Below are 26,142 nucleotides of genomic sequence, written 5' to 3'. Positions count from 1 at the left end.
TTCCTGCTTTCCAAGGCCAGCTCAGACTTCACCCCTGACAGTGGTGCTAAGTGCCATCCCTGACCCTCGTTGGGGACTCCAATTGTCCCTTTGGTTCCAGGATGAACACTCATAGCACTATTCTGTTCCAATATCAATTCAAGGTTCCAAGACATTTCCAGTGCTGACTTTAAAAACTGCCACGTGAGCCAGAGGGTGGCAGTGGTCATGGTGGCCCATGCCTTTAATCCCAGCACTTTAGGAGGCAGAGACAGGTAGGTCTGAGTTCGAGGCCAGCCTGATCTACAGCGTGAGTTTCAAGACAGCCAGGATTACACAGAGAAACTCAAACTCCATCTTGAAAAACAACAATAAAACCAAAATCAATCAAACAAGCAAAAACTGTCACGTGACTGTGTATGCAACCTCTAGTCCTGGACTGTCTCTCCCTAGCCTCAGTCTCTGGGAGTGGAGGCTCTATGTGATGACTGTATCATGTGGCCCAGTGCCCACCTGCTATCAGCAGGATTCCAATGTGCTTAATAATGCAATTCAGGGAAAAGATCAGTTCAATGTTGGAGGGGGCGGGGCAGAAAGGTGAAGGTTCAGCAATTCCAGACTACACTAGGGTAGAGCCCAAACTCCTTCCTGGAAGTGGGAATGAAAAGTCACTGGACATGCTGGCAACCACACGTCCTCACAAACCTGTGTGGTATGGCCAAGCTGGCTTCTGGGGGGCTTGCTCACCTCTGGCCATGGCTAGGCTGTTGTCACTCCTACAAATCTATCCTTTTTTTTCCTTCCTAACACAATTACCATATCCGCATGGCCCTCAGGACCCAGTTCTAGTATCAGTTCAGTTCATGTGCAGGTGTGAGTAAGTCCTGAGGGCTATAATGCTGGCTCACTCCTCTGCTACCCACAAGAACCCTTCCCCCTTTTTCCTGCTCATCTTCTGGGGTTCAACTCAAAATTTGACCACTCAAAAGCCTTTCATGCTCCCCTTTTCCTGGAATTTTGGTGAGTACACAGCATCCGTCCAGGGCTCCATGTCCAGAAAGCCAAACCAGGCCATGCTTGCACCCTCCACAGTGGCCTGTGCCCTGGTTGGCCAGGTGTAATACTACTACTGAATGAACAGTACTCAATTTTAAGAGCTGCCACCCCAACCCAGACCGTCTCTGTGGCCTGAGCAGTCCAGCCCCACCACCTCAGGGCAGGCTATCAAACAGTGGGTGTCCGACAGCACCCAACAGCTGGAAAAAAGCAATGGGGGGGGGGCACGACACAACACACCCTGGAGTCTAAGTCCCTCACAGAAATCCTTGCCAGGGGAAAGGCTTTGGAAAAGGATGGAGACAGAGAGGAGCCAGGCTCGCTACATTACTGGGGATAATCACACAGGTTTGTGAGTGTCTTGTGTTGAGATGGAGCTGATTGAACTACATGTAAAGCAGTTGCCTGGCTTATCTGCCCCCATAAAGGGGGACACAGTGGAGATTAGTACACAATTTCAAGGCTACAGGAGCAATAATGACCAGCAGCGGGCAGCTCTGTGGGAGAGACAGTGGGAACAGGGGCCCTACTAGTCAGGCCATGATCCTGCTGGCCCCGGCTTCCTCACCACAACTGGCTCCATAGCTGTAAACTCCCCTGAACCGCAGACGCCCAAGAGACTCAGGACATCCCTCAGAGCCAGACAAATGGTCTCGGCATGGCCCGTCTTCAAACCCAGAAGAGCACATGCTTGGATAGTCCCCAAGTAGTTTTTGGGATGCTCATTTCTCAGGACAGAAGGAAAGATCACACAGTTCAACTAGTTATTCTGTCTGCAGCAATGCAACAGACTTCAAAGAGAGGCACAGACGACTGAGAGAAAAGGCTCACACTCATCGTGCCTCAGGAAGTCCTAGGTCCTGCTGGAGCACTGAGCAAGGCGGAGCAGAGCCTGGGCAGGGAAGAGCGGCGGAGGCTGGGAGGGCACAGCTGGAGGAAGACCTGGAAGTCTGGGGATCCGTAGGACAAAGCAAAGGCTTCTGGCGAGTGAGTAACATGATCCATGAGATCACAGACCTGGGAAACTCATCAGAGGACAGCAAGGGGGGGAAGAAACTGGACGCCCAAGCTAGCAATTTGTGTCAGGCTACTCAGCCCTCACTCACTCCTTCCCAAGATCTCTCCCAGACAGGGGTAGGAGACAGTGCAGCGTAGCCTAACTCCAATGGCTTCCCTCTTTACTTCTCTTTGATGCTGTCTGTGCACGTATGCAATTAAGTACAACCAAGAAATATTTTTAAAGAAGCTGGGTATGGTACGTCTTTAATTTCAACACTGAGGAGGCAGAGGCAGACAGATCTCTCTGAGTTCCAGACTAGCCAGGATTAAGTACTAAAACTAAGTCTCAAAATTGGAAAAACATTTTTTAAAAAAGCAGGTATGGTTAAATTAGGACCCATTTTGAAGCAGATTTCCATAGAAAAATACCCCCCTCCCCCAGAAAAGCAAATGCTGTCTTCTGTTCGCAAACTGGTTTCTGAGGTGCTGAGTGGAAGCTGCTGATATCTAGGACCACATGTTACTTAGGGGTCTGATGGCAGCCGGGCTACCCTGGAGACCAGGAGCCAGCACCAAGGGAGGCTTCTATGTTTGGGAGATGGGTGTTTCTGAGCTTGGAAGGATTTGCACGTGTCTAGAGTTCTGTCTAGTGTGTCCTACTACTACTACCACCAATTCGAGTCTCCTAACACTGAAGCCCCTCAGATCAGGTCAGAGAGACTGGAGAGACAGGGAAAACTGAGGACCAAGATAAGCAATGCATTGTACACATCAGACCAGGAGAGGGGGTGGGGCCGACGCTCCTGTTCTTCATTCTAATTCACCCCCTATCACCTGTATGTAGCCCTGCTCTCTTCCCAGACTGCAAGATTCTTCTGGTCAGAACCATGCATGGCTGACACCATCACACTATAGCAGGTGGCATCCATTGTTCCTTCAGCCCAACTAGGTCCTTGGGACTTGCGTGGGCATGGCAAGGAGACATCAAAACAGACACATACCTCTACCTGCAATAGACAGAAAAACAGAAAAGGAAGAGATGGAATCCTGGTCTCAGAACCAGAGCCATGCACTACATAGTATAGACTCCTGGGATCCAATAGGGGTCTGTGAGGGACAGGGCCTGAGAATATGCATTCTCAATACCACCCCTGAAGACTTTGCTTCTTCATAGAGCTATATACAAACGAACATGGCAAAAACCTGTGTGTGTGAGACTTCAGGGTGGCTGGCCCCTCAATATGATCTGGAGAGATGGGCAGAGAACTTGGGGGCCTTTCAGAGTGCCTCTCTGCCATGTGCAGGATTCCTAAGCCTACAAAGCCTTTGTGGAATGCTGCCATCACAACTCTAAAAAACACGTGGCATCCGGCCCTCAGCAGCTTGGGGCCCAGGGGCTTTACGTGCCACAAGAAGGTTACAGTTCAGAAAATCACTCACTCAACCCAGACTGGACTGCAGTAGCCTTGCTTACGGCCTGGGCTAGGTTCCAGGCTCATTTTCCTCTGTGACTTCCAGAAAGTTCTTCAGCTTCTCTGAGGCTTCAAGCCCCCACCTATACAGAGGAGACAGTGTCCTTGTAGCAGTAAGGAAGTCTAAGAAGCAGGATGTGTTCAGCATGAAAATGCCAAGGAGTTTTCTGCCCACCTCACCGTTTCTTCTCTCTCTCTCTCTCTCTCTGTCTCTCTCTCTCTCTCTCTCTCTCTCTTCTTAGTAATAGGAAAGAGCCTGTTCTTTCTTTCCTCTCAGCTTCTTAGACTGAATCAGCTCAGAGGTACACTGGCATTCCACTGCCGCAGCCACGGAAGCAGTGGTGGTGGCTGCAGCAAGAAAGCATTTGCTTGGCATCTGTGGCTCACCCTTTCTCCTAGCCAGGAAGGCAGAAGCCCTTGGGAGGCCAACTCTGAATGGCCCTTTTTATAATAACGAAACCTCGAGTGAGCATGTGTTTGTGTCAGTGCATACATAGGGAGCTGGAGCCACCCTGACAGGAGAGGTGATTGCCAAGCCCATCTCCCTGGCACAGCAACATCGGGTAATTAAAGACGGTAATTACAACCCTGTGTCTAGTGTCAAAGCCAGGGCTCTTTCCAGCTTCGACTACGACTCTCCCTGAGTGCACAAGCATGCAGGTTCTGGGGGTTGGGGAGCGAGCCTGGCTGCTGTGTTATAGCTTCTGTTCTTTGAATGCTTGCACCGACTATTCCTCCGTGTGGGCTGGGCTGCACACTCCTGAGCTGGGTCCTCTGCAGTCCTGTCTGACGGGTCCACAAGCAGCCCTGATAGTGGGAAGATGGGCACTGGCTCGGGGGGGGGGGGCAGTTAACTCCGGTGGAAGCTACATATTCCTAGGCCTGCATACTGGGCCCAGCTTGTACTCGGCTTTGCCTGCCCATACTGATTTCCACAGCTTTGAAGACAAGCTGTAGGAGGAAACAAAGAATAGAAAAACCATCTGTCTCCCCACAGTCTCAAGTTCCAGAGGACAGAAATGGTGACAAGCGACCCTCAATACAGGACCCACCTGAACATGTCTAAGGGAAAGCCAAAGGGATTGAGATGACACAGCACAGAAAAGACCTCCTTCAGGCTCCTGCTCACCTCCAGGATGCACTGGTTTTCAATTCCTTTCTTAGGAGAATAGCAAGAGATTCCTTCAGGGTTGTTTTAAGGACAAAATGAGATAATGCCTTAAAAGTGTTTTGTAATCAGTAAAAGAAAACGATTAGCCCCTCCCTCAAAGAACTGGGTGCTTCCTCCTGGAGGGAATTAGAGGAAGGTCAACTTGAGGGGTTTTCTCAAATCCACAGACTGACTGGAACAAGCAGTTTCCCCACAGACCCTTAGCCTATGAGAGGAAAGGAAACCACTGGATGTAGAACTGGGGGTTGGGTGGGACTCTGGTGGGCCCCACAAGGCACAAGGACTTATTACCTCACCCACCACACTGGACAGAAGTGACAACCCCAAACATATCAATCAAAGACCAGGGCATACACCATGGAGAAGCCACCTCCCATTCACAGGTAACATGTTCCCAGACACCAGGAGACCTCGAAGCCTAGCCTGGGACTACACCTGTACCAGTGGGGTGGAGTGGGACATTTCTGCTTTGTCTTCACCCTGAAAACACGGGGGATCAGTTAACAAGTGTCCCAGACTAGTCAGCTCACTGTGAAGGGAGATCTTCTGAGAAGAGAAGATGCAGCTGCCAGTAACACCAGACAGCTCAGGTCAACATGGGCTAAACCAGACTGTAGTCCCACCGACTCCAGGAGGCTCTACCAAGAGCCCTAGGGCAGCAACGAGAAGGGCTCCAGATTCTAAAGGTGAGACTCTGCCCTGAGACATCACATACTTCCTTCAAGGTCCTGGAATTGAGCCCAGGGTATGGGGCTGGGGACCATACGACAGCCAGGAATCCCACAGCACTGGAGGTTCAGAACACAGTGAGTCTTAGTCTGGATGTAAAGGAGCTGCAAATTTAGGGAGCTAACGGCTGAATACATTAATTTAACATCTGGGCATAAATTATGAGAGTAAAAAATACGCCACTTAGTTTGTACTGGTATTAGCAGCCTGAGATGTGCTGAGGATGAGGGTGAGGCCTAGGCAACTGTCTTGGGTAGACAGACACTGCACAGGACTTAAGTCCTGCAGCAAAACATGAGGGTTTCTGGGGTTGCTTTTCAGGACAGACCCTCTGGCAACTCTTTCAACTCTAGTCAGCATATCACTTGCCTCTGAGTCTAACATCCTTCTAACCTGTGATCAGAGGGAAAAGTCTATTGTGGGCAACCAGCATCTACAAATAGAATGGACCACATCCAGTCCTGTAGGCCCCATTTATACAATGTAGAAGTCACTCACCCACTAATGGACTGATTCCCTTCAGGCAGAGCCCAGGTGGGCTCCATCTTGCAGCCCTGTGCCTGCTGCAGTTCTGAGATCAGGAGAATGAACCACAAAGCCTCCTCAGCTCTCCTGTGATGTGCAGGCCAGGAGCACAGGCAGGCAGCCCCTCCTCTATTTTACTTCACTCTGATACCGCCCCTCTCGTTCTGTCCCAACAGTAGCTCTAGGTTCCCAGGCAACACTGCAAGCCTTTCAGCAGACTCTTGGGAGAACCATCTCTTAGTAGGGAATGGGAAACAGCACAAAACAGAGAAGTTAGCAAGCCTGGTAGCAGAAGTCTGGGAGCCCTAGGGAGGTTCCCGGCTAAATCTATACAAGGCACCCTTTAAATGCAGACCTGTCACCTCTAAGTTTCCAGAAAGGCCACTTGAGCACCACTTAGGAGGAGGGGACATTAACTAGACAAATGACGGTTCAGAATAATCACCAAACCCTTCTTCAAGCTTCAGAGGGCAGAAGCAGATACTGGTGTCTTTGGTGAGCCCTGCAGATCCTTCAACCGAAGAACACAAGCCTCTCCGTTTGGGCCTAGGCTTCTGGGACACCCTGGGACCTGCCCTGAACTGATCCCAGCTCCTGCTCCAAGACACCAACATTATTTGGTCTCTCTAGCCCCCAGGTACCGATATCTGAACTCAATGACTCCTGCCAGGGGAGCCTCCCTCCCTCCTCCGTAGCCAGAATGCTCCTAACAGTTAAATGATGCTCCCATCCTCCCACTCACTGAGGACCCCACTGAAGTCACCGGGCTTCTCCTGTCCCTTCCTTATGCACTGCACTGGCTGGCAAGTCACCCTCCAGCAGCACCTGCACAGCCATTGCCAGGCTATTGCCTCAACTCTCTGACCTAGATAACTGACTCTCTTGGTCACAGAGCCACAGAACCAGTCTGCCAGCCAGTCCTCGCTGTTCTATTCCACCCCATACCCAGGCAGATACACCATCCTAAAACAACTTCCCAACTATGTCTCGCCCCTGCAGGGTGTGCCCAGAATAAAAGGAACAGGGCTGCAATGGACCTGAGTTCTGGAGCCTATGTGAGAAGTCTCCATTCTGCTCTTGATAAATACAGACCCTGAGTTCCAGGCCTCGGGAACCATGGCCAGGTGACAGTGCCCTCCTTGGTCCTGAACTGACTCCAAGCTCCAAGAGAACACGGGTTTTGCTCATCAATAAGCTCTGGCACTCAGAACGTCTTAGCGAGATAAAATATAAATAAAAGACAGAGACTGCTCAAGCTAAGTATAGAGACAAGATCAGGCGGAGAAAAGGATGGGTGAAACATCAGAGAAGACGCCAGCAGAGCCCAGAGACCAGGACTTCCCTTCAGCATCACTCTGTGTGGCCCAGTTCCCACCCTGGATTTTCACCAGTCCCCATGTCCTTCCAAGACCAATCTCTCCAATGTCATTTTGACCTGCTTTAGACTAAAGACAATCATGTGCTTGCAGGCAGGAGGACTTAACTGCCCACAGAAAGACAGGGTCTTGCTATATAACCAAGGCTGGGCTCAAACTTGTGATCCTTTGGTCCTGACCTCCAGATATTGGGTTACAAACATATATACATCTGGCTCTGTTCTGGTCTTGCTGCATCTTTCCTGAAAAACCTGGATGTATTCAGAGTCAGGAGTTCCTGTGGGAGAGGGCAGAAGAAACAACTCTGGGGGCCCTATCACCATGGAAACCCAGCTTCCCACTTCTCCACCCACCCTGGAACTGGGCAGGTGAGAAGTGCGGGGTTGGGTGTGTGAGCTCCACTCTTTCTCAAGACTAGGGAAGTCATCACTGACTAATCCATAATCTATTTACACTTGATTATCTCCTTCCTGCCCAGTGGGTAAGCTATTCCAGTAAATGACAGACCAACCAGGGAACTGCACCATCCTGATGGAACCCTACTGCCTGCCAGATGGGAGGAGGCCAGGTCAGGCTTCAAAACATTTCAAAACAGCTCTGCTCTGAGTGTGACCGTGGCCAGTGGATGCCTGTCTGGGTTCCAGGCAGAAAGAATGCCAGGCCAAAGGACTGTTCTTCACCCTGTCACTCCATCAAGGGAGCACTGTAACCATCAAGGCAGACTAAATCATGAACTCACCTGGGGTCAGCTGGGGAATAAGGGATACAAGCAGGTGCAGGGACCAGAGTGGGTAAGGATAAAGGGGACATGCTGGGAACAGAATCCACTGCACTGTGAAGCTTGGAGAAGAGGTGGCCTGTCCTCTGCAAGAAAGGCCCTGCACTCTCCAGAAATCAGACCAGCTGTCCAAAACAACAGAGATGACAGCGAACAGAGATGGGAATCTCAGGCGAGGCCCAGGGCCCTTCTCTGAGAAGCATCTGCTGGCCTCTAGACCAGAAGCAGAGACCAGACTAGCAGGGCCAGAGGGTGCTCTTCCTGTCTGGGAGCAGAGGTCAACATCTACCACCCGCTAGAGACTTGGGGGTACTGCACAGGAAGGCAAGGAGATTCAGAACTATCAGGGGTCTAGCAGCCCCGAGACTCCAGAAGCAGTACTCCATAGATTTCAAGGAGATTCAGGACTATCGGGGGTCTAGCAGCCCCGAGACTCCAGAGCTGTACTCCATAGATTTACAGTCAATCCAGATCCCTTCCCTTTTTTGGATCCGTTTGACACCTGGTGATAAAAAGCAGAATCCAGCTTTACAGATGAAGGAATAAAGCAGAGAGAGGAGTAACCTGCCCTGGGCCACGTGGCAAACCAAGGACTAGAGGCCCCACCATTTCCAGTTTTCCTCATAAAGAATACTGTTTTCAATACACCATTTGCTACTATTTCTGGAAAGTACATGGCCACAAGAGAAGGCTGCACAAGAAGAGGAGACAACACGCGATACGTCCCTCTGGCCTCTTGACAGCACAACTACCACATACAGGGTTTGAAAGAGAAGACAAGCAGGACCAAGGAGGTCACGCACAGTGGCAGCGCTGTGTGGAAAGACCTCTCTTGGTCTCTATTATTCTGTAAGGCTGATTTAGCAATAATGACGGCTAAGGAGTTTTTAATGTGTAATTACATATTTAAAAGTAAAAATGTTTTCAATTAATGCCTAAGTGACTCATCTTGGGAGTCGACACTGAGTGCTTCTGTAAAGGATGTTGGAGGCAAGAAGGGAGACCAGGCCACAGTGATCTTCCCTTACTTCCACAGTCCCTCTGGGAAGAGGGATGACTGGGTTCTGAGGAATGTGTTGTTAGCAAGCACGCTAAGAACTCTGGGGTTGGATGTTGGTACTACTGCTTCCTTCGCTGGCCCAAGCCTCAATGTGCTCTGCGGACTGGCAGGAGAGTGCTTGGCCCTCTCATGCTCTACCAGGGCTAAATGAGTGAAGCCGTGGAGTGTGCAGGGAAGTCCTCTGTGAAACTAACGCCCAACTGCCACCCATATCATCTCATCCAAAGTCCCCTCGAGCCAAAGGTCCCCCATCCGGGCTCTGCTCTAGCAGAGCCAAATACTTGTCTTCACTGACCTATGGTCCCAATTCTTTTGCATTCTTATTTAATATTATTTTTGATTAGGTATATAAGTGGGAGAACTCTAATGCATTTGAGTGCATGTGTCCACAGAGACCGAAAGCTATCAGGTCCCTGGTGCTGAGATTGCAGTCTGGGACAGAGACTTGGGGAAAGGTGAAGCTGGTCTGTAGCTGGGTCCGGTGGCACAGGCATGTAGACCTAGGAACTCAGGAAGCTGAAACCTACCTGAGCTGCAGGGTGAGTTCAAAGCCAGTCTGGCAACTTACCAAGACCAACACAAAATAAAAAGTAAGAAGACGATTTGGGAAACAGCTGTTCAGTGTTGGGATGTTTGTCTAAACTGGTATGAGGTCCTAGGTTCAACCCCAGCACTGAGGCAAAAAAGCAAAGTAACAAAATACTTGGGTTTCATCTGAAGCAGTCTGAGCACTAGCCCAATAGGAAATTTGGTCTAAGGACGTCAAATATCTGTGGGGGCAAGAAAGAAACCTAGGAATATTCTTGTCTTTCCTTCTGAGGTAGCAGGGCAGAGAAGAAGCCAAGATCAGAATCTGAGAGTCGAGCAAAGGAAGACCTACCTGTTCCCTTCATGGGCCAGTCCTGAAAAATAGGACGATCTGTGTGTGCAGAAGGCAGTCACAGTAAATCATGGCATCTCAAGGATTCAGGGTTAACATGGACCTCAGGTCACTGGGAGCCACTCAACCATCTGAGCTGTAACAGCCCTTCCCAATGTTCTCTGCTTTGACACCACTGAGGACAGGCTGATTGCCGATTGGTAAAATAGCCTCACATTTAACCAATGGCTTCAAAATAAACCTCACAAGGATTAACTCTTTGTTTTTTTTCTACCCTCGGTTTTCCAATTCACCAAAAGGAATGACTGGAGGTCTCTGGCTCTCCAACTGGGTCTTTTGTCTTGTGGAGGGAGCTGAGGGTTTACCAAGTGAGGGCTTCCTCAGGCAAGGCAAATGCTCCCCCACTGAGTTGCACCCTCTGATCTTTGCAGCCACGTTTAGAGGAGGCAGTTCTGCAAGACACTTCGGTAGGGAGGTAAACAAGGCACAGAAGCCATGGAGCAGAGCATCTATCTTGGTCTAGACCTTGGCTCTTGCAGGTGTCACAGGCAGAACCCTGGAGACAATGAGCTGAGGCAGTCAGAGGAAGCTACTAGTGCTTACTTAGCGGCTGGAACCAGTTGTCTGTTTGCAGAAGCTCCCATGGCCACCTGGAGCTAGGGTTGCAAAGGGGCAAAGGTCATCAGTGAATCCAGCATGAGATGGCAATGTTGCCCCGAGATAGTGGAAACCAAGCCACAGCACCAGTCCCGCAAAGAAGGTGCAAGACGGTCCTGAAGCAGGAAGCAGCTGGGTTGGGGGGTGGGGGGCGGCTTCAGTTTTCCACTGGTAAAAACAGGTCCTCCACTTGGATCCCATATTAACCAGTGCAAATGAGGACTAGAGAATCTGACCACTTCTATTGTCATTGTTACTGTCGCTGACACAGGGAAAACCAGAGGCATGGATGCTGCCTGTGTCGCCTCTAGTGAGCATCCCAAAGCAGCCTTGCACAGCACACTGTACACTGCTTGATTTAAGTTCTGACTCTACAGGAGAAACTGAATCCCAGAGGTGACATGTGCTTATTCCAGATGTGCTTCACTACAGCCTGGGGCCTTCCAGGAATGGGACACTGCCCTGGACTAGATCCAGTACACACAAGAACAGAAATTACAACAGTGACCCTAAATGGGTCACTCTCAAAGCTTAAACAGATGGGCTGAAATATGGCTAGGTAGGTAGAGAGTATGCCTTGCCCAAGACCTGATTCCCAGCACTGTGTAACTGACCATTGTGGTTCATCCTTGTAAACCTAGCACACCTAGGAGGATTAGAAGTTCAAGGCTAGTCAGGGCTAGAGACACAGCCTAAACACTTAAAACTTCCTGGGCCACCCATTCCTTGGCCACCTCCAGCACTAACTCTCCCTAATTCTCCCCAAAGCAAGTTTTGGATCTCTTCATGGATCTGAATCCCTTCCTGGAGCACTTACACACTGACAGCTCACCCTGGACCATGCCCACGATATCAAACACCACGGTGATGGTACAAATAAAGACTCCAGAGACACAACAAGCCCTGGCAAGATCCTCACAACCAGAAACTGCCCCTTATAACTATTAGAAAAGACATGGGTGGGACTGGAGAGACGGCTCAGAGGTTAAGAGCATTGCCTGCTCTTCCAAAGGTCCTGAGTTCAATTCCCAGCAACCACATGGTGACTCACAACCATCTGTAATGGGGTCTGGTGCCCTCTTCTGGTCTGCAGACATACACACAGACAGAATATTGTATACATAATAAATAAATAAATAAATAAATAAATAAATAAATATTTTAAAAAAAGAAAAAAGAAAAGACGTGGGTAAAGTGAGTCATGGTCTCCCAGTGAGGAAGAGGACAGGAAGGGCAGCAAACACTAGGTACTTTGCATAGCATAGCGGCCAGCTGTTCTGGCAGCCACAGAATCACTTTCTGGGATTACAAGGTACCTTCCTCTTCTACCAGTTAACCAATGCCATGAACTGGCCTGCTTCCAAGCTTGCCCTGGCTGGTAGTTAGCTCCAAGTAAGGTTTTCTGCCCACTTCTCTGCACTCGGGGTTTCTGAGCAAACACTCCTATAGCTTTTGGTATCTCTAGTTGACTGCATTCTGATCTGAAAGTCTTTTTCTGATGTTGGTAAAACACAAGCCAATAAAACGTGGGGAAGGGGTGGGTGAAAGGGCTCAGTAGGTGAAGGCACTTGCCGCCAAGCCTAAGGACCCAAGTTCAATCCTCGGGACTCACACGGTAAAACATCGATTCATGTCACTTTGTCCTCCACGTGTGCATGTCGCATATGTTTTGCACACACTCGCAATATTTTTTTTTCAGTATGGGATAAAACAGTACACTGCCCTCAGCTGTCACTGTGAGCAAGTACACTTGTCTTCTTGTTGCGCTAAGTCCTGTGTGGTATGGTTTAATTGTGCTGTCCCCCCAGAACTGAAGACATGTTCATTAGCTGCTCCACACAGCAAGTAGTGCTGGTGGTAATGGTGATGGAGTCTTCAAACAGAGACTAACACCAACTTGTGGAAGTGACTGGGCACTTAACTCTGTAGGGCTGGGGTTGTCACTATGAGAGCAGGCAAGCTCTTCCCTGTCTCTTCTGTGCAGTTTGCTTGTTCTGCTTTTTGCCATACTATCATGAGGCCCTGGACAGTGTGTCCACCTGATAAAAATCTCAGTCTTGTGGTATTCTGTAACCGCAATAGAAAACAAACTAAAACCCAGTGCCAGCCACTCTACTTACCTGTCATGATCCTTTGGGCTTCATAGGGCTCCATGTAGCCAGCGCTTTCCCCCTTTCCGGTTTTGCTCTTGAGGTCATTCTTGGCATCAAAAGGATCTGAGTAGTCATCAGCTATGGTCACCTGCAGGGAGGAAGAAGAATGTGAGGCCATCTTTGGCTTTGTTTCACCACCCTTCACGGCCAGGCACTGCTCCTGCCAACAGAAACTGCTCCTGGGCTGCTCAGCATGGAGGGATGGGGGAGTCAGACACGTGAGCCCATCCTGGGGAACTGGAAGGGCAGCTGAGTAAAGGCCAGTGCACAAAGAACAGAGATGAGGACCTGGAGTCTTGCGGAGAGCATGACTACGCTTAACCAAACAGAGAGAGTTGGGAGATCACAGAGTTTAGAAACACTGGCAGGCCCTCGGTGCCAGCTGAGGCACAAGACCTCAGCCAAGGATAGCTGCACTCAGCATTCCACTTGTCTCCAAACCTGGAACACAATCCCGCTGTGGGTCATCACACAACAATTCGGTGAGATCAACATGCTATAAAAGTCGAGTGTGGCCCTAGACAGGCCAAATGAGAACACTAAACTCAGTGTTGTACAGATACCAAGAGTTAAAAAAAAAAAAAAAAGGCTCAGAAGCCCACGGAGGTCCAGGGTGGGCAGCCTTCACTCATGAGATCTTCACTCATGATCTTCACTCATGAGGCCAATCCTAGTGCCCTGACCTGGCAGCCGGCCAGAGCCCTGCCAGCTCTTTGACTAAAACAGGGGAAGAATGAGTCACTGGGGCAGGTCTCGGGCTGGGCGAGGACTCTGGAGAACTGGCGTTTGTAGAATTCCTGCAGCTCTTGAGGTGAAGGGGGACAACATCCAGTTGAAAGCTTCAGAACACAGTACCTAACCGCTCATTTCTAACTCCCTGAGTCCTCATCAGAGAAGAAAAGGACAAGAACTCTCTCGACCCACACTTCATCACCCTAAACTCTGAGAGCCCTTCCCCCACCCCTTCAGGTTAGGTGTCTAGCAATGGGCAAATAAGTCCCCAGTCTCCCAGCTGCTGCCCCAGGGAGGGAGGAGGTTAGCGTCCCCTTGATGAATTGTTATTTAAATTGTGGGTTTAATTAGAAACCACGGGAGCCGGAGCCACTCTTTTCTCCGGGCTCCTGGAATGCAAGGTATTTGCAAAGGCCTGGAAACCCAGAAAAGAGAAAGACCTGTGTCTGCTTGGTGAATGTCAGCTTGTGGCAGCCCTGGCAGGAGGCACAAGTGACCGCCAGCTGCCTGGAATGTGATGCCCACAGAGGGACTTTCAATTGCCCCTGGTCATTAAACTGGACTGTATCCATTCAAGAGGACCCAGGCCCAGAGCAGCCAACACCCAAGTAGATAAACCAGGTCAGACTCTGGGTCCCAGGGACTCCTCCAGATGAAGACGTGGTAATCACTGCCTTTCAGGAGACTCAAAGGACACCAGGCCGAGAAACAAAGGGGTTGGGGAGCTAGGCTTGCCTTTGTCTTTCTTTTGAGCTTTGCACTCCACCATTTGCAGAACACATTAAGAGTTGTGTACGTGAAGCACCGTTAGCCAGAACAGTTCAGAAGTGGGTCTTATGGACAAAGCTTTGAGTTCAAGGAACCAGACAACCCAATGGAGAATGTTTCCTAACATAGCTGCCGCAGAAGACACCTAACTCTGTTGCTCCTGGCCCACGGCCTTCACTGTCTTTGCAATCTGAAAATCCTCCTCTGGTTTGCAGTGAGAATGGGAGGGAGGAAGTGTCTCCCCCAAGGGTAAAAATTATTTGGGTTTTTTGTTGGGGACCATGGGTGGTAAGGTGGTGCCTAGCCTGGCTGGAGTCTCCGAGTAATTCAGCAATCAGCATTCCAGCCCCTTTCGGAAGTGCTCTGTAATTTGCAAACACGGAGATTTGCAGGATATAAACCAAATCTTTGTTCACCATGGGATGGGAGTGCTGGGAGGCCTGTAATAAAGCAGGCACTATCTATATTTTCTAATTAAAATGAGCTCAGGCTGCCATAGGCCCCCAGCTGCCTGCCTTGCTTACTTCCTTTTCAATAAGAATTTACAAATCCTAAAAGCAGGAAAACCCCCTAGTCTCTGATGACATGTGGTTCCGGTTATACCTGCTGACAGCTGGAAATGCTTCCGTTTAAAAAAAAAAGTTTAGAGTTCTGTTAGTTTAAGAAGCAAATCAGAAAGTTCCTAAAATGTATTTTTAATCAATTTGCTTTTGAACTTCAAAGTGAGGCTGGTGGAGGGGGAGTGGAAGTTTAAGCAACCTGAAACTTGGTAAACACAGCCCTGAACGGTCCAACCTGACGCAAATCACGTCCTAGCTGAAAGTAAAATTTTAACCAGGTGGTAGAAGTGGAGCAAAGACGGCAGAGCCCCTTATGAACAGCCATAGCAGAACTGTCCTGTTCTCCTGGGGCTCGTGGGCAGGAGGTGTGCCTATAAGCTGCATACACATTCAGATGAAATGAGCGGCTGTCCACAGATGTGGGCCTGCTGGGGTTGCTTTGCGGTAGAACGCCCTAGTTAGCAGATCTTCCTGTAAATCTGTATCAACAGTTCAATTGGACAAGCAGCTTGCTTTGGGAAGCCAGGTCATCGGCCCCTGCATTAATGGACAACGGGACAGGGATCCAGGCCACATCTTCCTTGGCTCTCTCTCCCCTAGGAGAGCTTTTAAACAATGCGGGTGATTCCAGCTCAGGCTACAGCCCCTAAAGAATTTTCACAGCTCACAAAACATCCCCAGAGCAGGGCCAGACCAAGTCGTTGAACAGTGCAGAGGAAGCCTTCTGGGCCAGCCCACAAAGCCTGACCTCCACACTGGGATTTAGATCCCACCATATCCCAAAACTCATCATCATGGCTCTCTGGGCTGCTGTGTTTGCCATGGGGATTAGCTGTGTGATAGGAAGCTGTCTTCCTGTCCATCCCCAAGGGAAGTGCTAGAGGAAGGTGGGTGTTGCCACTTGGCTACCCTTCCAAATGCCTGGGTGAGTATTTTCATTGCTCTTGTAGGATAGCTGCCCCTGCATGAATAACTGGGTAAGTAGCAAGGGACACTCTGAGAGCTAACTTTTAACAGGATTAATAGAAATAGACACATACACATAGTCTGACTCAGCAATTTGACATCTCAGTATTTACTCCTAAATGTACACAAGGGAACATGGGCAAAGATGTTCACTAAAGTAAGTATTAACAGGAAGTCCCACATAACCTCAACATTCACCAACAGAGGAACTGCTAAGCGTGCCATCTCATCCCACACTGGGGATTATTACCCAGCACGTTAATATTCGTGATGCTAACAGAGTTGTTTGCTCTGAAAGAGTTATAAATGGTATGCTATATACAACATACCTATTTATGAGAAATGAAACAGGAACCTGAATTGACCAGCCAGAGAAAAAGTCAGTGCAGAGCTGGTGCCTAGACTGATGTGTGGGTAGGGTCAGGGCTGCAAACAAAAAGGGCCTATTTATTACTTACTGTGTGACATGCAAACCCAAACTTGTGGCAAACTGTTCTACACAGGCTATTTTTGGAACGGCAGACAGACGGCTTCCCAAACCTGTCTGAAGACAGAAATGGCCTAGGATGGTTGTTAAGGCCTCAACTCTCAGTGTATTTAACAAGCGTCCCAGGTGATTCTTATCACGAATAAAAGAAAGCAGGCCCCACCCACTAGTCTAAAGGTAAACCTACAGTCACTATTCTGGAATTTCACTTTTCCCAGGGACTTCCCAGCGACTTCTCAGCTCTGCTCACGACCGACCGGTTACCAGAGGGTCAGCAGAAGTGAGAGCTGACCTTGGTCCACCTTAGATGCAGGAAGCAGGGAATCCTCTGAAATTTTGAGAGCTGTTTCCAACTGAGTGATATGGCCTATGCAGGAGGGTTTCCCCCGGGAAGCTCCCTACCTTGTACCCACCCCGTTCAGGGAACCAGGGACCCAGAAGGTTCCCAGCCCACAAGACCACAGGACTCGCCATTCAGATGTTTTTCAGGCCTTGTTTACCAGACTCTCAGCACACATGTGCACACACCTAACTCCAGGAAGGACTTGCAGCACTGCCAAGAAGAGCCACTGTAGAAACATACAAGTCCTACATCCAGTCTTCTAACAAAGAAGGGAAGGAGAGAGCAGCTGTCATCATCTAAGAGTGGGCACGTGCACCAGCCCACACCAGCTCCACAGGCACTGACTGCCAGGCACTGAGTACCTGCCGCTTCCACAAACTGGTACAGCGGTTCCAGTTCAGTTGTGGGTTTACAGGATGGGGGTCTCCACGATGCTTTTCCATCCCTGGGAAGTGAGAGGGAGGCAAGCCACGAGGCCATGGCATTTTTCTGTTGACTCCAGGTGAGGACACCTGAGTAACCCCGAGTTTGCCGTCAAGGTCCAGTTAGGCTCTTTCTCACTGACTCACCTCTAACACTGACCTTAGCTTCATTACCAGTTAGAGGTCATGGACAACCTGTGGAAACTGTCTCTCCCCATGTTTGCACACACCCACAGGGTATATTATACAGGTACATGGCGAACCCCAGATTCATTCCACAGCAAGCCCTCTCCCATTAGAACCACTTTAACCAATAGGAAAAACAAACATGCTGTGTGCTGTGCTGAGGTGGCAAGTGGAGGGCCATCAGGAGCTGGCTCCATGCTAAGTCGCCGCTAAAACAGCACAGTATAGAAAGCCAAAGTGGTACGCACCTTTATTCCCTGCACTCAGGAGGCAGAGACAAGCGAATCTCTGAGTTCAAGGTCAGCCTGGTCTACAAAACAAATTCCAGGATTAGCCAGGGCTACAAAAAAACCCTGTCTCAAAAACCAAACAAATAAAACAACAATAAAAAACCACCACCACAACAAAAGCACAGTACAGTGTGCCAGGGCCTGTCATTCAGCGACCACCACAACAAAGGCACAGTACAATGTGACAGGGCCTGTCATTCCCCGGTGGATAGTGAGGGCAGAGCACCACAAGCATTATGGTCCTGTGTCTTTTTTCTCTTGCTTGCTAGTTTGAAGTCCAGGGGCCACGACCCTTTCTGTAATTTGGGGCTAAGGAGGGCTCCCTGAAGGTAAGAACCAAGCATGTGGGAGCATTACATCCTCACTGCATCAAGGCAGCTAAGCTCTGTGACTGTCCCCTTATGAGGACTAGATAGGCTTTGTGGTCCACTGTGATATAGGACCTGGCAGGCCTGGCATCCACTGGATGGAGACTCTGTTGCTATACCAACAGAGATGTGTTAAAGAAATAGGGCTGTGAGAGTGTAGAGAGGGAGGCTGTGGGGGAAGCAGTAGTGGACAGATGTTTTGTGTACTGAGAAGCTGCACAGCAATGAAGGAGCAAGCACACTGTCTGGGAAAGGAAGCTCCTGCTACTGGTGTTGTCCAGCTGGAGGCTCTGGGTGGAAGGTCAGTTAACTGGATGCCACAGGCCACTGCTCTTGGTGTGTCTCTAAACTTGGACATGCAGCTCTGGGCACCCATGGCACAAGCAGCCCAGCTTTAAGGGCTGATCAAATGAGCAGTTGTCCTTGGAGCCCACACCAAGGCAGTGGGGCTGAGAGGCACGGGCTTGGGCTCACGCAGACAGGCACATAGGTCACGGCTGAGCAGCGGCAGTGCAGACAAGCAGCACTCTGAACAGTCTCTGCTAACTGGGTAGCTCTAGGCAACCTGCCCTATTTCTCTGCACTCTGGAGCTCCCCTGGGAGCTGGGCAACATGGTTTGCATCTCAGCTTCAGAGATGTTGTAAAGAGCAAGTAAGATGATTCTGGGATGTGTCAGTGTTTATGAAGAACAGGTTGAGTGTTTGTTCCAAAGCAGGACACACGTCCTATGTGCCAAGGACCCATACACACTGTGCGATGCAAAAACTTCAAGACAGGACCTCTACCCACGAAGCCAAAACCTAAAGGTGAAAACAAAAGATCTGGGAAGCCCTCAACCCTCCTCACTTAAAGCCCCAGTAATTACACAGAGGAAATGATTGCAATTAAGCATGCCAACAGCTGTCATACTTCAGCCGTGTCCTCCATTCCCCCCCCACCCCCCCCCACCCCGCCCAGAAGAGCCTCTAGGAACAGCCCTTTTTTCTCTCCTTCTGCACTTAGGGTACCTCTCCAAAACTTAGCAAACTCCAGAGGTTCAAGGCCACCCATACGCTGGGAGATAACAGTGTACAAGTCTCAGAGACGTCCACAGACCCAGTTGTGACGTCCTACGTAGATTTACAAGCAAGAGCTCTTACTTGCCTTTCCCTGTCCTCTTGGGTGTTGACCAGCACAGACCAACCCCGGTATAGGCACGCCAATAAATCATTTCTGACACAGCAAGGAAATTAATTTGGGAAAGATTAATTAGCTGCATTCATGCAATCAGCCGCAGCTTCTGGAAATGAGGGTGGGAGGGCTCTCTTCAACTCAGACTTTGAAATCTTCCTCTCACGAGCTTACTCAATCTCAAACCACTCTAAGCCCAAAGCCCCCTTTTCTTACAGACGAGTACCTACCAAATGCTTGGCCCCAAAACTCCAGCACAGCGGAGTTCAGGACTTGGTGATTCTGTCATGTGGGATGTCATCACTATTGCTTTGTTTTGAGACAGTCTGTGTGCAAGACCCAGCTGTCCTGAAACTTGCTTTGTAGACCAGACTGGCCTTGAACTCATAGAGATTCACCCGCCTCTGCCTCCCGAGTGCTGGGATTAAAGGCATGTGCCACCACTGCCCGGCAAGGATGAAAGTGATCTACACTGAGCTGAGCTCTGCCTCCCCCACAGACAATATGACCTTTTAGTTGACATTCTACCACAATGCCCTTTCACTAACTGTCCATCCTGTCCCACATCAGGAGGCCAGGGAAGCAGACGCAGCACCCAGCCCCCACTTTCTAGTCCTGCCTCTTACACAGCCAACAGCTGCCTGCCTAAATACCTGCAGGTTCCAGCTTGTTACGAAAAAGACATTCCAAACCAGCCTCTGCTGGCTCCGGTCAGGCCCCACTCACAGCCCTCTTTCTCTCTCATGCACCCTCCACCCACCAAGACTGTTAATCTGGGTAGAGGCTGGAACATAGCCTGGCCCAGCCCTATTCATCCCAGAAATATACTGTTGAATGTTGGGGACAGGCCTGTCAGCATCTCTCTAGCGGTGAGAGTTTCTATTCTGAATTTAGAAATAACTCAATCCTAGAGCTTCCCAACTGCTGTCTCCAGGGAGAACAGTGCCTCTCTCCCAGGACAGACGCGCCCAGTGCCAGCGGTATTTCACACTGCGGGGAGGACCCTGGGAGGCAGTCCAGTCAGTCTCAAGTCTTGGGTCTCAAGTCTTGTAAGACCTGCATAAAGGAAACCTTGCAGGGTTTACATACGCCACTAACGGAAGAAAGAAGGCCACTGTCCAGTCTGGAGCCGGACGGGGAATCCACTGAAGGTGAGAGTCCCAGAGAGGAAACAGGCAACCAAAACTACGTCCTAACTTTCAGGTCCACGCCATTTGTGCACTCCCCATAGTTCAGTTTTCCTTTTAAACTCACCAATAAAATTTTCTCAGAAATCCCACCACAACCACCTTTCAGAAGGAGCCCCACCCCCATCCCCACCCAGCTTCTCCGGCAAGGAGCACCACTCACAGTCAGGGCTCGCTCTCTGTGGGAGGTGCACACAGGCAGGCCGGGCTCTATGTGTGGAATCTAACTACAGCTTGCTCCCCAGCAGCTTCCATCATGTTGGTCCAGCCTACCAGACAATCCTTCATTCCAGGCTTCTGGTGCGGGGTGCGGAGGGGGTGCTAAATGAGGAAGCAAACATAGGTGCCCTGGCCCACCAAGTAAAAAGCAGGGTTGTCACTTTCAGCCTCTAGAGCTGAGGTCAGAGAGGAAGGGATGCGGGTCTGGACGGCTGGCTGGCTGCCTTGTGCCTTAGCCTCCGTCAGTCCGTAAAAAAACAAAAAACAAAGTGCAGAGCGAGGAACTTCACCAAGGTCACCTGAACACCAGAGCAGCCCTCACCACATGGACCAGGAGAGGTCTTCTGCGCAGTCTGAGGGAGACAAGCAAAATGCTCATGAGGTGACAAAAGCAGACTCCCTAAACCTGAAGGACAAGAGACACAAAGTCATCTGGGTATAAACTGTCTACTCTCAAAATGCAGTTTATACTGCCCAAGTTTCAGGTACCCTCCTGTGCCTGATAAGCATGGCCCACCTACTACCACTCCCCCTCACAAGGGAAGACCAAGAATGCCAGTGAGGCTAACTCCCAGCATGCTCACGGGGAAGGCGTGTACAGCCAAACAGCAGTGCCTGGAAGCCAGGACTGTCACTCGCAAGCTAGGACCTTCAGAAACAAGGCATCCATGTCTCACATCCCTGTGAGTTGAGAGAAGTCACCAAGCAGAGTTGGACCCTCCAGGGGCCCTCTCTGTGCTGAGGCTGCCAGGAAGGCGAGGCTGCTGGCCAGGAGCAGTTCCTGGCCACCCGTGCATTTCCATAGGCACCAGCACACTGCACTCAGTGAAGGGTCATTTCTCTCCGAATGGAGCCCATTAGGGTGATTCATGCACAGTTCCTCTCTGCGCCCAGAGGCAGACACAAGCAGCAATAAAGAGCTGCCTCCCCCCACAGACACTTTCTTTTTATGGACACACAGCATCAGCCACAACTACCAGCACCATTTGAGGTTCCCAATTATGTTCAGCTTAATAGTAAATGCCCAATAAACGTTGATTTACTTTAAAGTAATGCTATCTTCTTGTCATGCCAATCCTGGGCAAACTTATTCATGTACATGCATACACAGATGAACAGACTGTCCTCACACCTAGAAGGCTGTGTCTTACATGCCCTTGCCACCTGGCAGCGGAATTCTGTCACACAGGCCTAGGCTGCTTGCTGTTCAATCTAACTCACTATATACTAACCGGCACCAATAACAAGTTCTGCGTTGTTCCCAGTCTGCTCTCAGGAAGTTTCCAAGGCCCTAGGAAGGATGACATCAATCGGTTTGCCCAGTCCAGGAGAACAACATTGCTAAGACAGGAAAGAGGCACCTGTGCCAGGCACACAGAATAAGTTAGATGCACAGAAAGCCCTGCCCACTGGCCCTGGTCTACAACCTTTAATAGGCTTGTCTTTATCTACTTCATCTAGGAGGGAGGTCCTAGAGAATGCCTCTTAGTTCACCATAGTACAATCCCTCGTGGGGATGGGCATGGCAGAAACTCCAAGTGAGTGCTAGACTGAACCCCGAGCTTCGGTGTTCCCAGGTTTCCGCCTGCTGTGAACTCTGGACATGTTTCATACCTTCTCAGCTGAGCGCTGCCTCCCCAGGAACACACCTTCCTCCTGTATACAGAGGAGACAGGGCCAATGAACCACAGAACAACGTAATGCCCAGCACATTGTACTGGTCCAACAAGGGCACTGGAGGATACATAAGGATGCCACCCTCTTCCCGCAGGCCACAGTCCTCTGTGTGAACTTCCCCAGATAACAGACCTTCCATCAGGGGCTGCCGTGCAAGCGGCTTATTTGGGAGGGGACACTTTTAAGATACAGAAATGAGCACACGGAGGGAGGACAGCTAGGAAAACTAGGCCTCTAGGCCAGCTATCAAAAGTAGGCATGGCCCACCCTTTGGAGTCAAAGGCTCACTGTGGGGGCAATTCTTTAGGCCGGGTAGCTGGCAGTGTTCTAAGAAAGCAACAACAATCCCAGCACTCAGGAGGCAGAGGCAGGTGAGCTCAAGGCCAGCCTGGTTTACAGAGCAAGTTTCGGGACAGCCAGGGCTACACAGAGAAATCCTGTCTAGGAAAAAAGACAAAAGACAGGAGGGAGGGAGGAGGGAACAACAACAATAAAAACCCTCAAGAAGACGTGGGAAACACCAGAAGGAAAGCAGAAGGGGTTCCTCCTGGAGAGAGACTGACAGGAGCCAAGAAAGCCTTTCTGGTCCCCTCACCCCCACGGAAGCAGAAGCTCCCACCGCTCGCCTCTTGCTCTGCTCACATCCTTGATCTCACCGTTTCTATTTCTTCACTGTGAAAAGGGGAGACCAATATCCATCCCCCTTTGGGATTTTGAGCAAATTCTAGACTGCCAGAGACAGGAGTCAGGTATCCCCAGAGAGCACCTTCCCTAGAGCAGGCAGCGGCTCCCAGAAAATCTCTAGTGTCACTTTGCTCTTGAGACAGGCTCCGGGACAAAAGTCACTCGGTCCCTGTGACAGTGGGCCAGACACTGCAGGCCACTGAGCACGGAGAGCCCCGCCTCCTCCCTCCAGGGTTACCAGGCCTCACCTTGACAGCTTCCAGCTTTGGCTCCTTTCCAATCTCTAGCTACACTGAAGAGATCTACAGGGAGCAGAGAAAATGCTCTCTGGGGGATCTTGGGTGTCTAAAAAGCCTGGCTCAATGCACTCCATTTCTTGGGTTAAGTACTGTAGGATTTTATTTATCAGGGACTTTGACATTTATGGTCCCCAGGGCCAGCTTCATGACATGTGTGGCCTGCGCTGTCACATAGGCCCTGTACTTGGTTTAATGTCTCACTGTCACCAATTGAAAAATTCTTTTCTTCTAGTGTGAGGGATTGAAACCAGGGCCTCCAAAGTGTTAAGCATGTGCTGGATCTCTCGGCTACATTTCCAGTTCTCAATAAATTTTGAATAACGGGATTTCCATTGTTTTTTTTTTTGGGGGGGGGGGGCTGGCCCTGAAAACAATGTTTGATTCTAATTGGTTTCTATACCCAGGTTTTCACGGAGCACTTGAGGCTCAAAATCTTTTTTTTTTTTTCATTCTTTTTTTGAAGACAGTCTTGGTTATCCTAGAATTCTCTCTTTACAGTAGGCTGGCTTCAAATTCACAAGAGATTCACCTGCCTCTGTTTTCAGAGTGCTGGGATTAAAGACATGAGCCACCACCACCTGGCTGTGGCACAATTCTTTTTTTCATTCCGTTTTTTTGAATTTTAGAGACATTGCTTAACAGTCCTAGCTGTCCTAGAACTAGTTTTGTAGACCAGGCTGGTCTCGAACTCACAGAGATCTGCCTGTCTCTGCCTCCCGAGTGCTGGGATTAAAGTGGTACGCCACCACCGCCCAGCCAAGGCTCAAATTCTTTTCCCCAGCTTGGCAGTTTTTGAGTCAGTACCTCAGTTTCCCTATCTGTGGAACAGATGTCATTAAAAAATACAAATAAATAAAAATAAAGAGAAATAAAATACAAACTAAATCTTCCCAACTTTTCATTTCCCTGGTTCCTCTAAGAGCACCCAGCTTTTGGGAAGCATTACAACTGCCTGCCTAATGTCCTGGCCTGTGCCAATCCTCTCCCCACGTGCACGAAGCCCCCACCCCCAGGGCTGCTTCTCCTAGGCTACCTCTGAACTATCTCTAGGAAACACCACAGTGCTCAGTGCTCAGGCAGGAGCTCTACAGGTCAGGCCCAGAGCAGCTGTTTCTGAATGCACATCGTATCCCATCCAAACAGGTCATAATTCACCAGCCACAGGAAACATCTCGTCCTTAAAGGGAGGGTGAAGGTATCTGAACTGAATACCAGACTTACCCATTTCAGAAAAAGCTTGGCTGCTAGGTAAACTGGAAGCTGGGGAAGGGACTGGCCCCGTGTTGATAAGATAGCTATCCCTAAGCAGACCCTGCTGACGCTCACAGATCACTGGTGCTAGGACATAAGAGCTCAGACTAGACCCTGAAGGGGGCTGCACACTCTAGAGGAGAAAAACTGACTGGCTCAGGATGAAGTAACCATGGATGCGCTGCTGAGGGAGAGCCTGACACAAGCCAGGCTCTGGCTCTGGGCTCTCAGATATCCCCATGCAGCACCCCAGTGCTGGCTCTCCATGCCACCCACTTCTTCCCTGCAAAAGGAAATCTCCAAAGGAAGGTTTGACAGGAAGAGGAGGAGGCCTTGCCAACTTGGCTCAGATGTGCCAACCCTGGGCAAGGGCTGCCCGACACTCCCTCAGTCAGCCAGTACTGGAAGTCTCTCTTCCTCACCCTTGTGTGACTGACTCCACACACCTGCCACCTGCCAGGGCCACACCTGGGGAAGCAGGGCTTCCTTCCTCAGGCAGTCTGTGCTAACAGGCTGCTTACTGCCTTCTAGTTCTCCCTCCCTCTATCCCTACACCAGGCTCATCCTGCCCAGGAAGTCCACAGCTCCACCCAAAGTAGTACACTGTGGCATAGTTCCCATCCTTAGTGTCAGTGAATGCCAGCACAGTCTGCAGCCACTCACAGTGCCCTGGGAAGAACACCCTGGGACCCGCTCTCCTGATCCCCAAACCTCTACACAGAAAAACATCCTGTGCAAGGGGAAGGAATGAAAGCTGAAGGAAACTGAGAACTTGCCCCCCTCCCTTTGTAGGGAGCTAAGGACACCCTGGTGAGTGTGCACAGATGATAAAGTCCTAGGAATTGCAAAGCTCTCCTTGTTGCCAGTGTGTGCAAAAACTAGTAACCTCAAGCCTCTTCCTCCTTCTCCCAGTGTTAACCTTCCCCCAGCCCTGAAAGAAATAAAAGCTCTCAAGTTCCTGGTTATTATGGAATTGGTACTGCCAAGATGGCCTGCCTGATTGCAGTTTTTCAAGAAAGTGCCTATTTCTCTGTTCCCTGGCTGCCTCAGGCAGGACAAGTCTCAGGCACAAGAAGCATGGCGAGTTGCCCGCAATAGATGCCATTTCCTCCTTACACATCCACTCAGGGCATCCTTGGTGTCACAACCTGCTCGTAAGATGTTCTCATGCAGTGCCAGGTACCCAGCGAACACACTAGCTTTGGACATTCCACGTTTTTAACAAAAGAAAGAAAGGAAAAAAGAAACTGTATTTCCTAGTTAGAGCTACTAAGCAAAGGAACAGTTAAGGTAGCATCAGCTCACTTTTCTTTGGAGGGAAGAGTTGAATTGAACCCACCTTGATTAAAAAGGCTAAGTAGCCATATTTGCAGCGGCAACTACTGGAAGGGAGAAGGTGCCAGTCCAATGGGAGTTCAGAGGTAGAAGTGGGTCTGAGAGGGCCAAGCAATGACTCAAAAGCAGCACCCTCCTAAGAGACAAATGAGCCCCAGCGCCCTGATGAGTAACCTGCTTGCCCATTTACTGGGGATGGTACAGGTGACCTAGAATACCCAAAATACATTTTTGGAGGGGCTTAGACAACTCGGTGATTTAGTGACAAATCTCTCTGCAACATTTTTGTCAGCCATCCACCAACTAGTGCGTAATGAGGTCAACAGTTGGCTCAAAATGCCTAATCACAGCCTGAGCCTCCT

General features: G+C 50.0%; 1 protein-coding gene across 2 annotated transcripts in view; it reads right to left on the bottom strand.

Annotated features, from left to right (window-relative positions):
- The window catches only part of Shb (SH2 domain containing adaptor protein B), a 110,405-nt gene that overhangs the window by 54,420 nt on the left and 29,843 nt on the right, over positions 1-26,142 (bottom strand). The window contains exons 2-3 of one of the 2 annotated variants that reach the window (XM_085677197.2): positions 22,149-22,190; positions 12,803-12,923 (exon numbers count right to left, since the gene is read on the bottom strand). In XM_085677197.2, coding sequence (XP_085533323.1) covers positions 12,803-12,923; positions 22,149-22,190 — 163 coding nt within the window. The remainder of the gene's footprint in view (positions 1-12,802; positions 12,924-22,148; positions 22,191-26,142) is intronic. The other variant, XM_048419802.3, reaches the window with a different exon arrangement.

This window comes from Myodes glareolus, chromosome 16 (assembly GCF_982192425.1).
Source record: "Myodes glareolus chromosome 16, mMyoGla1.1, whole genome shotgun sequence".
Taxonomy (NCBI): domain Eukaryota; kingdom Metazoa; phylum Chordata; class Mammalia; order Rodentia; family Cricetidae; genus Myodes; species Myodes glareolus.
The sequence above is the reverse complement of the archived record's forward strand: the minus strand, read 5'-3'. Positions and strand labels throughout refer to the sequence as shown.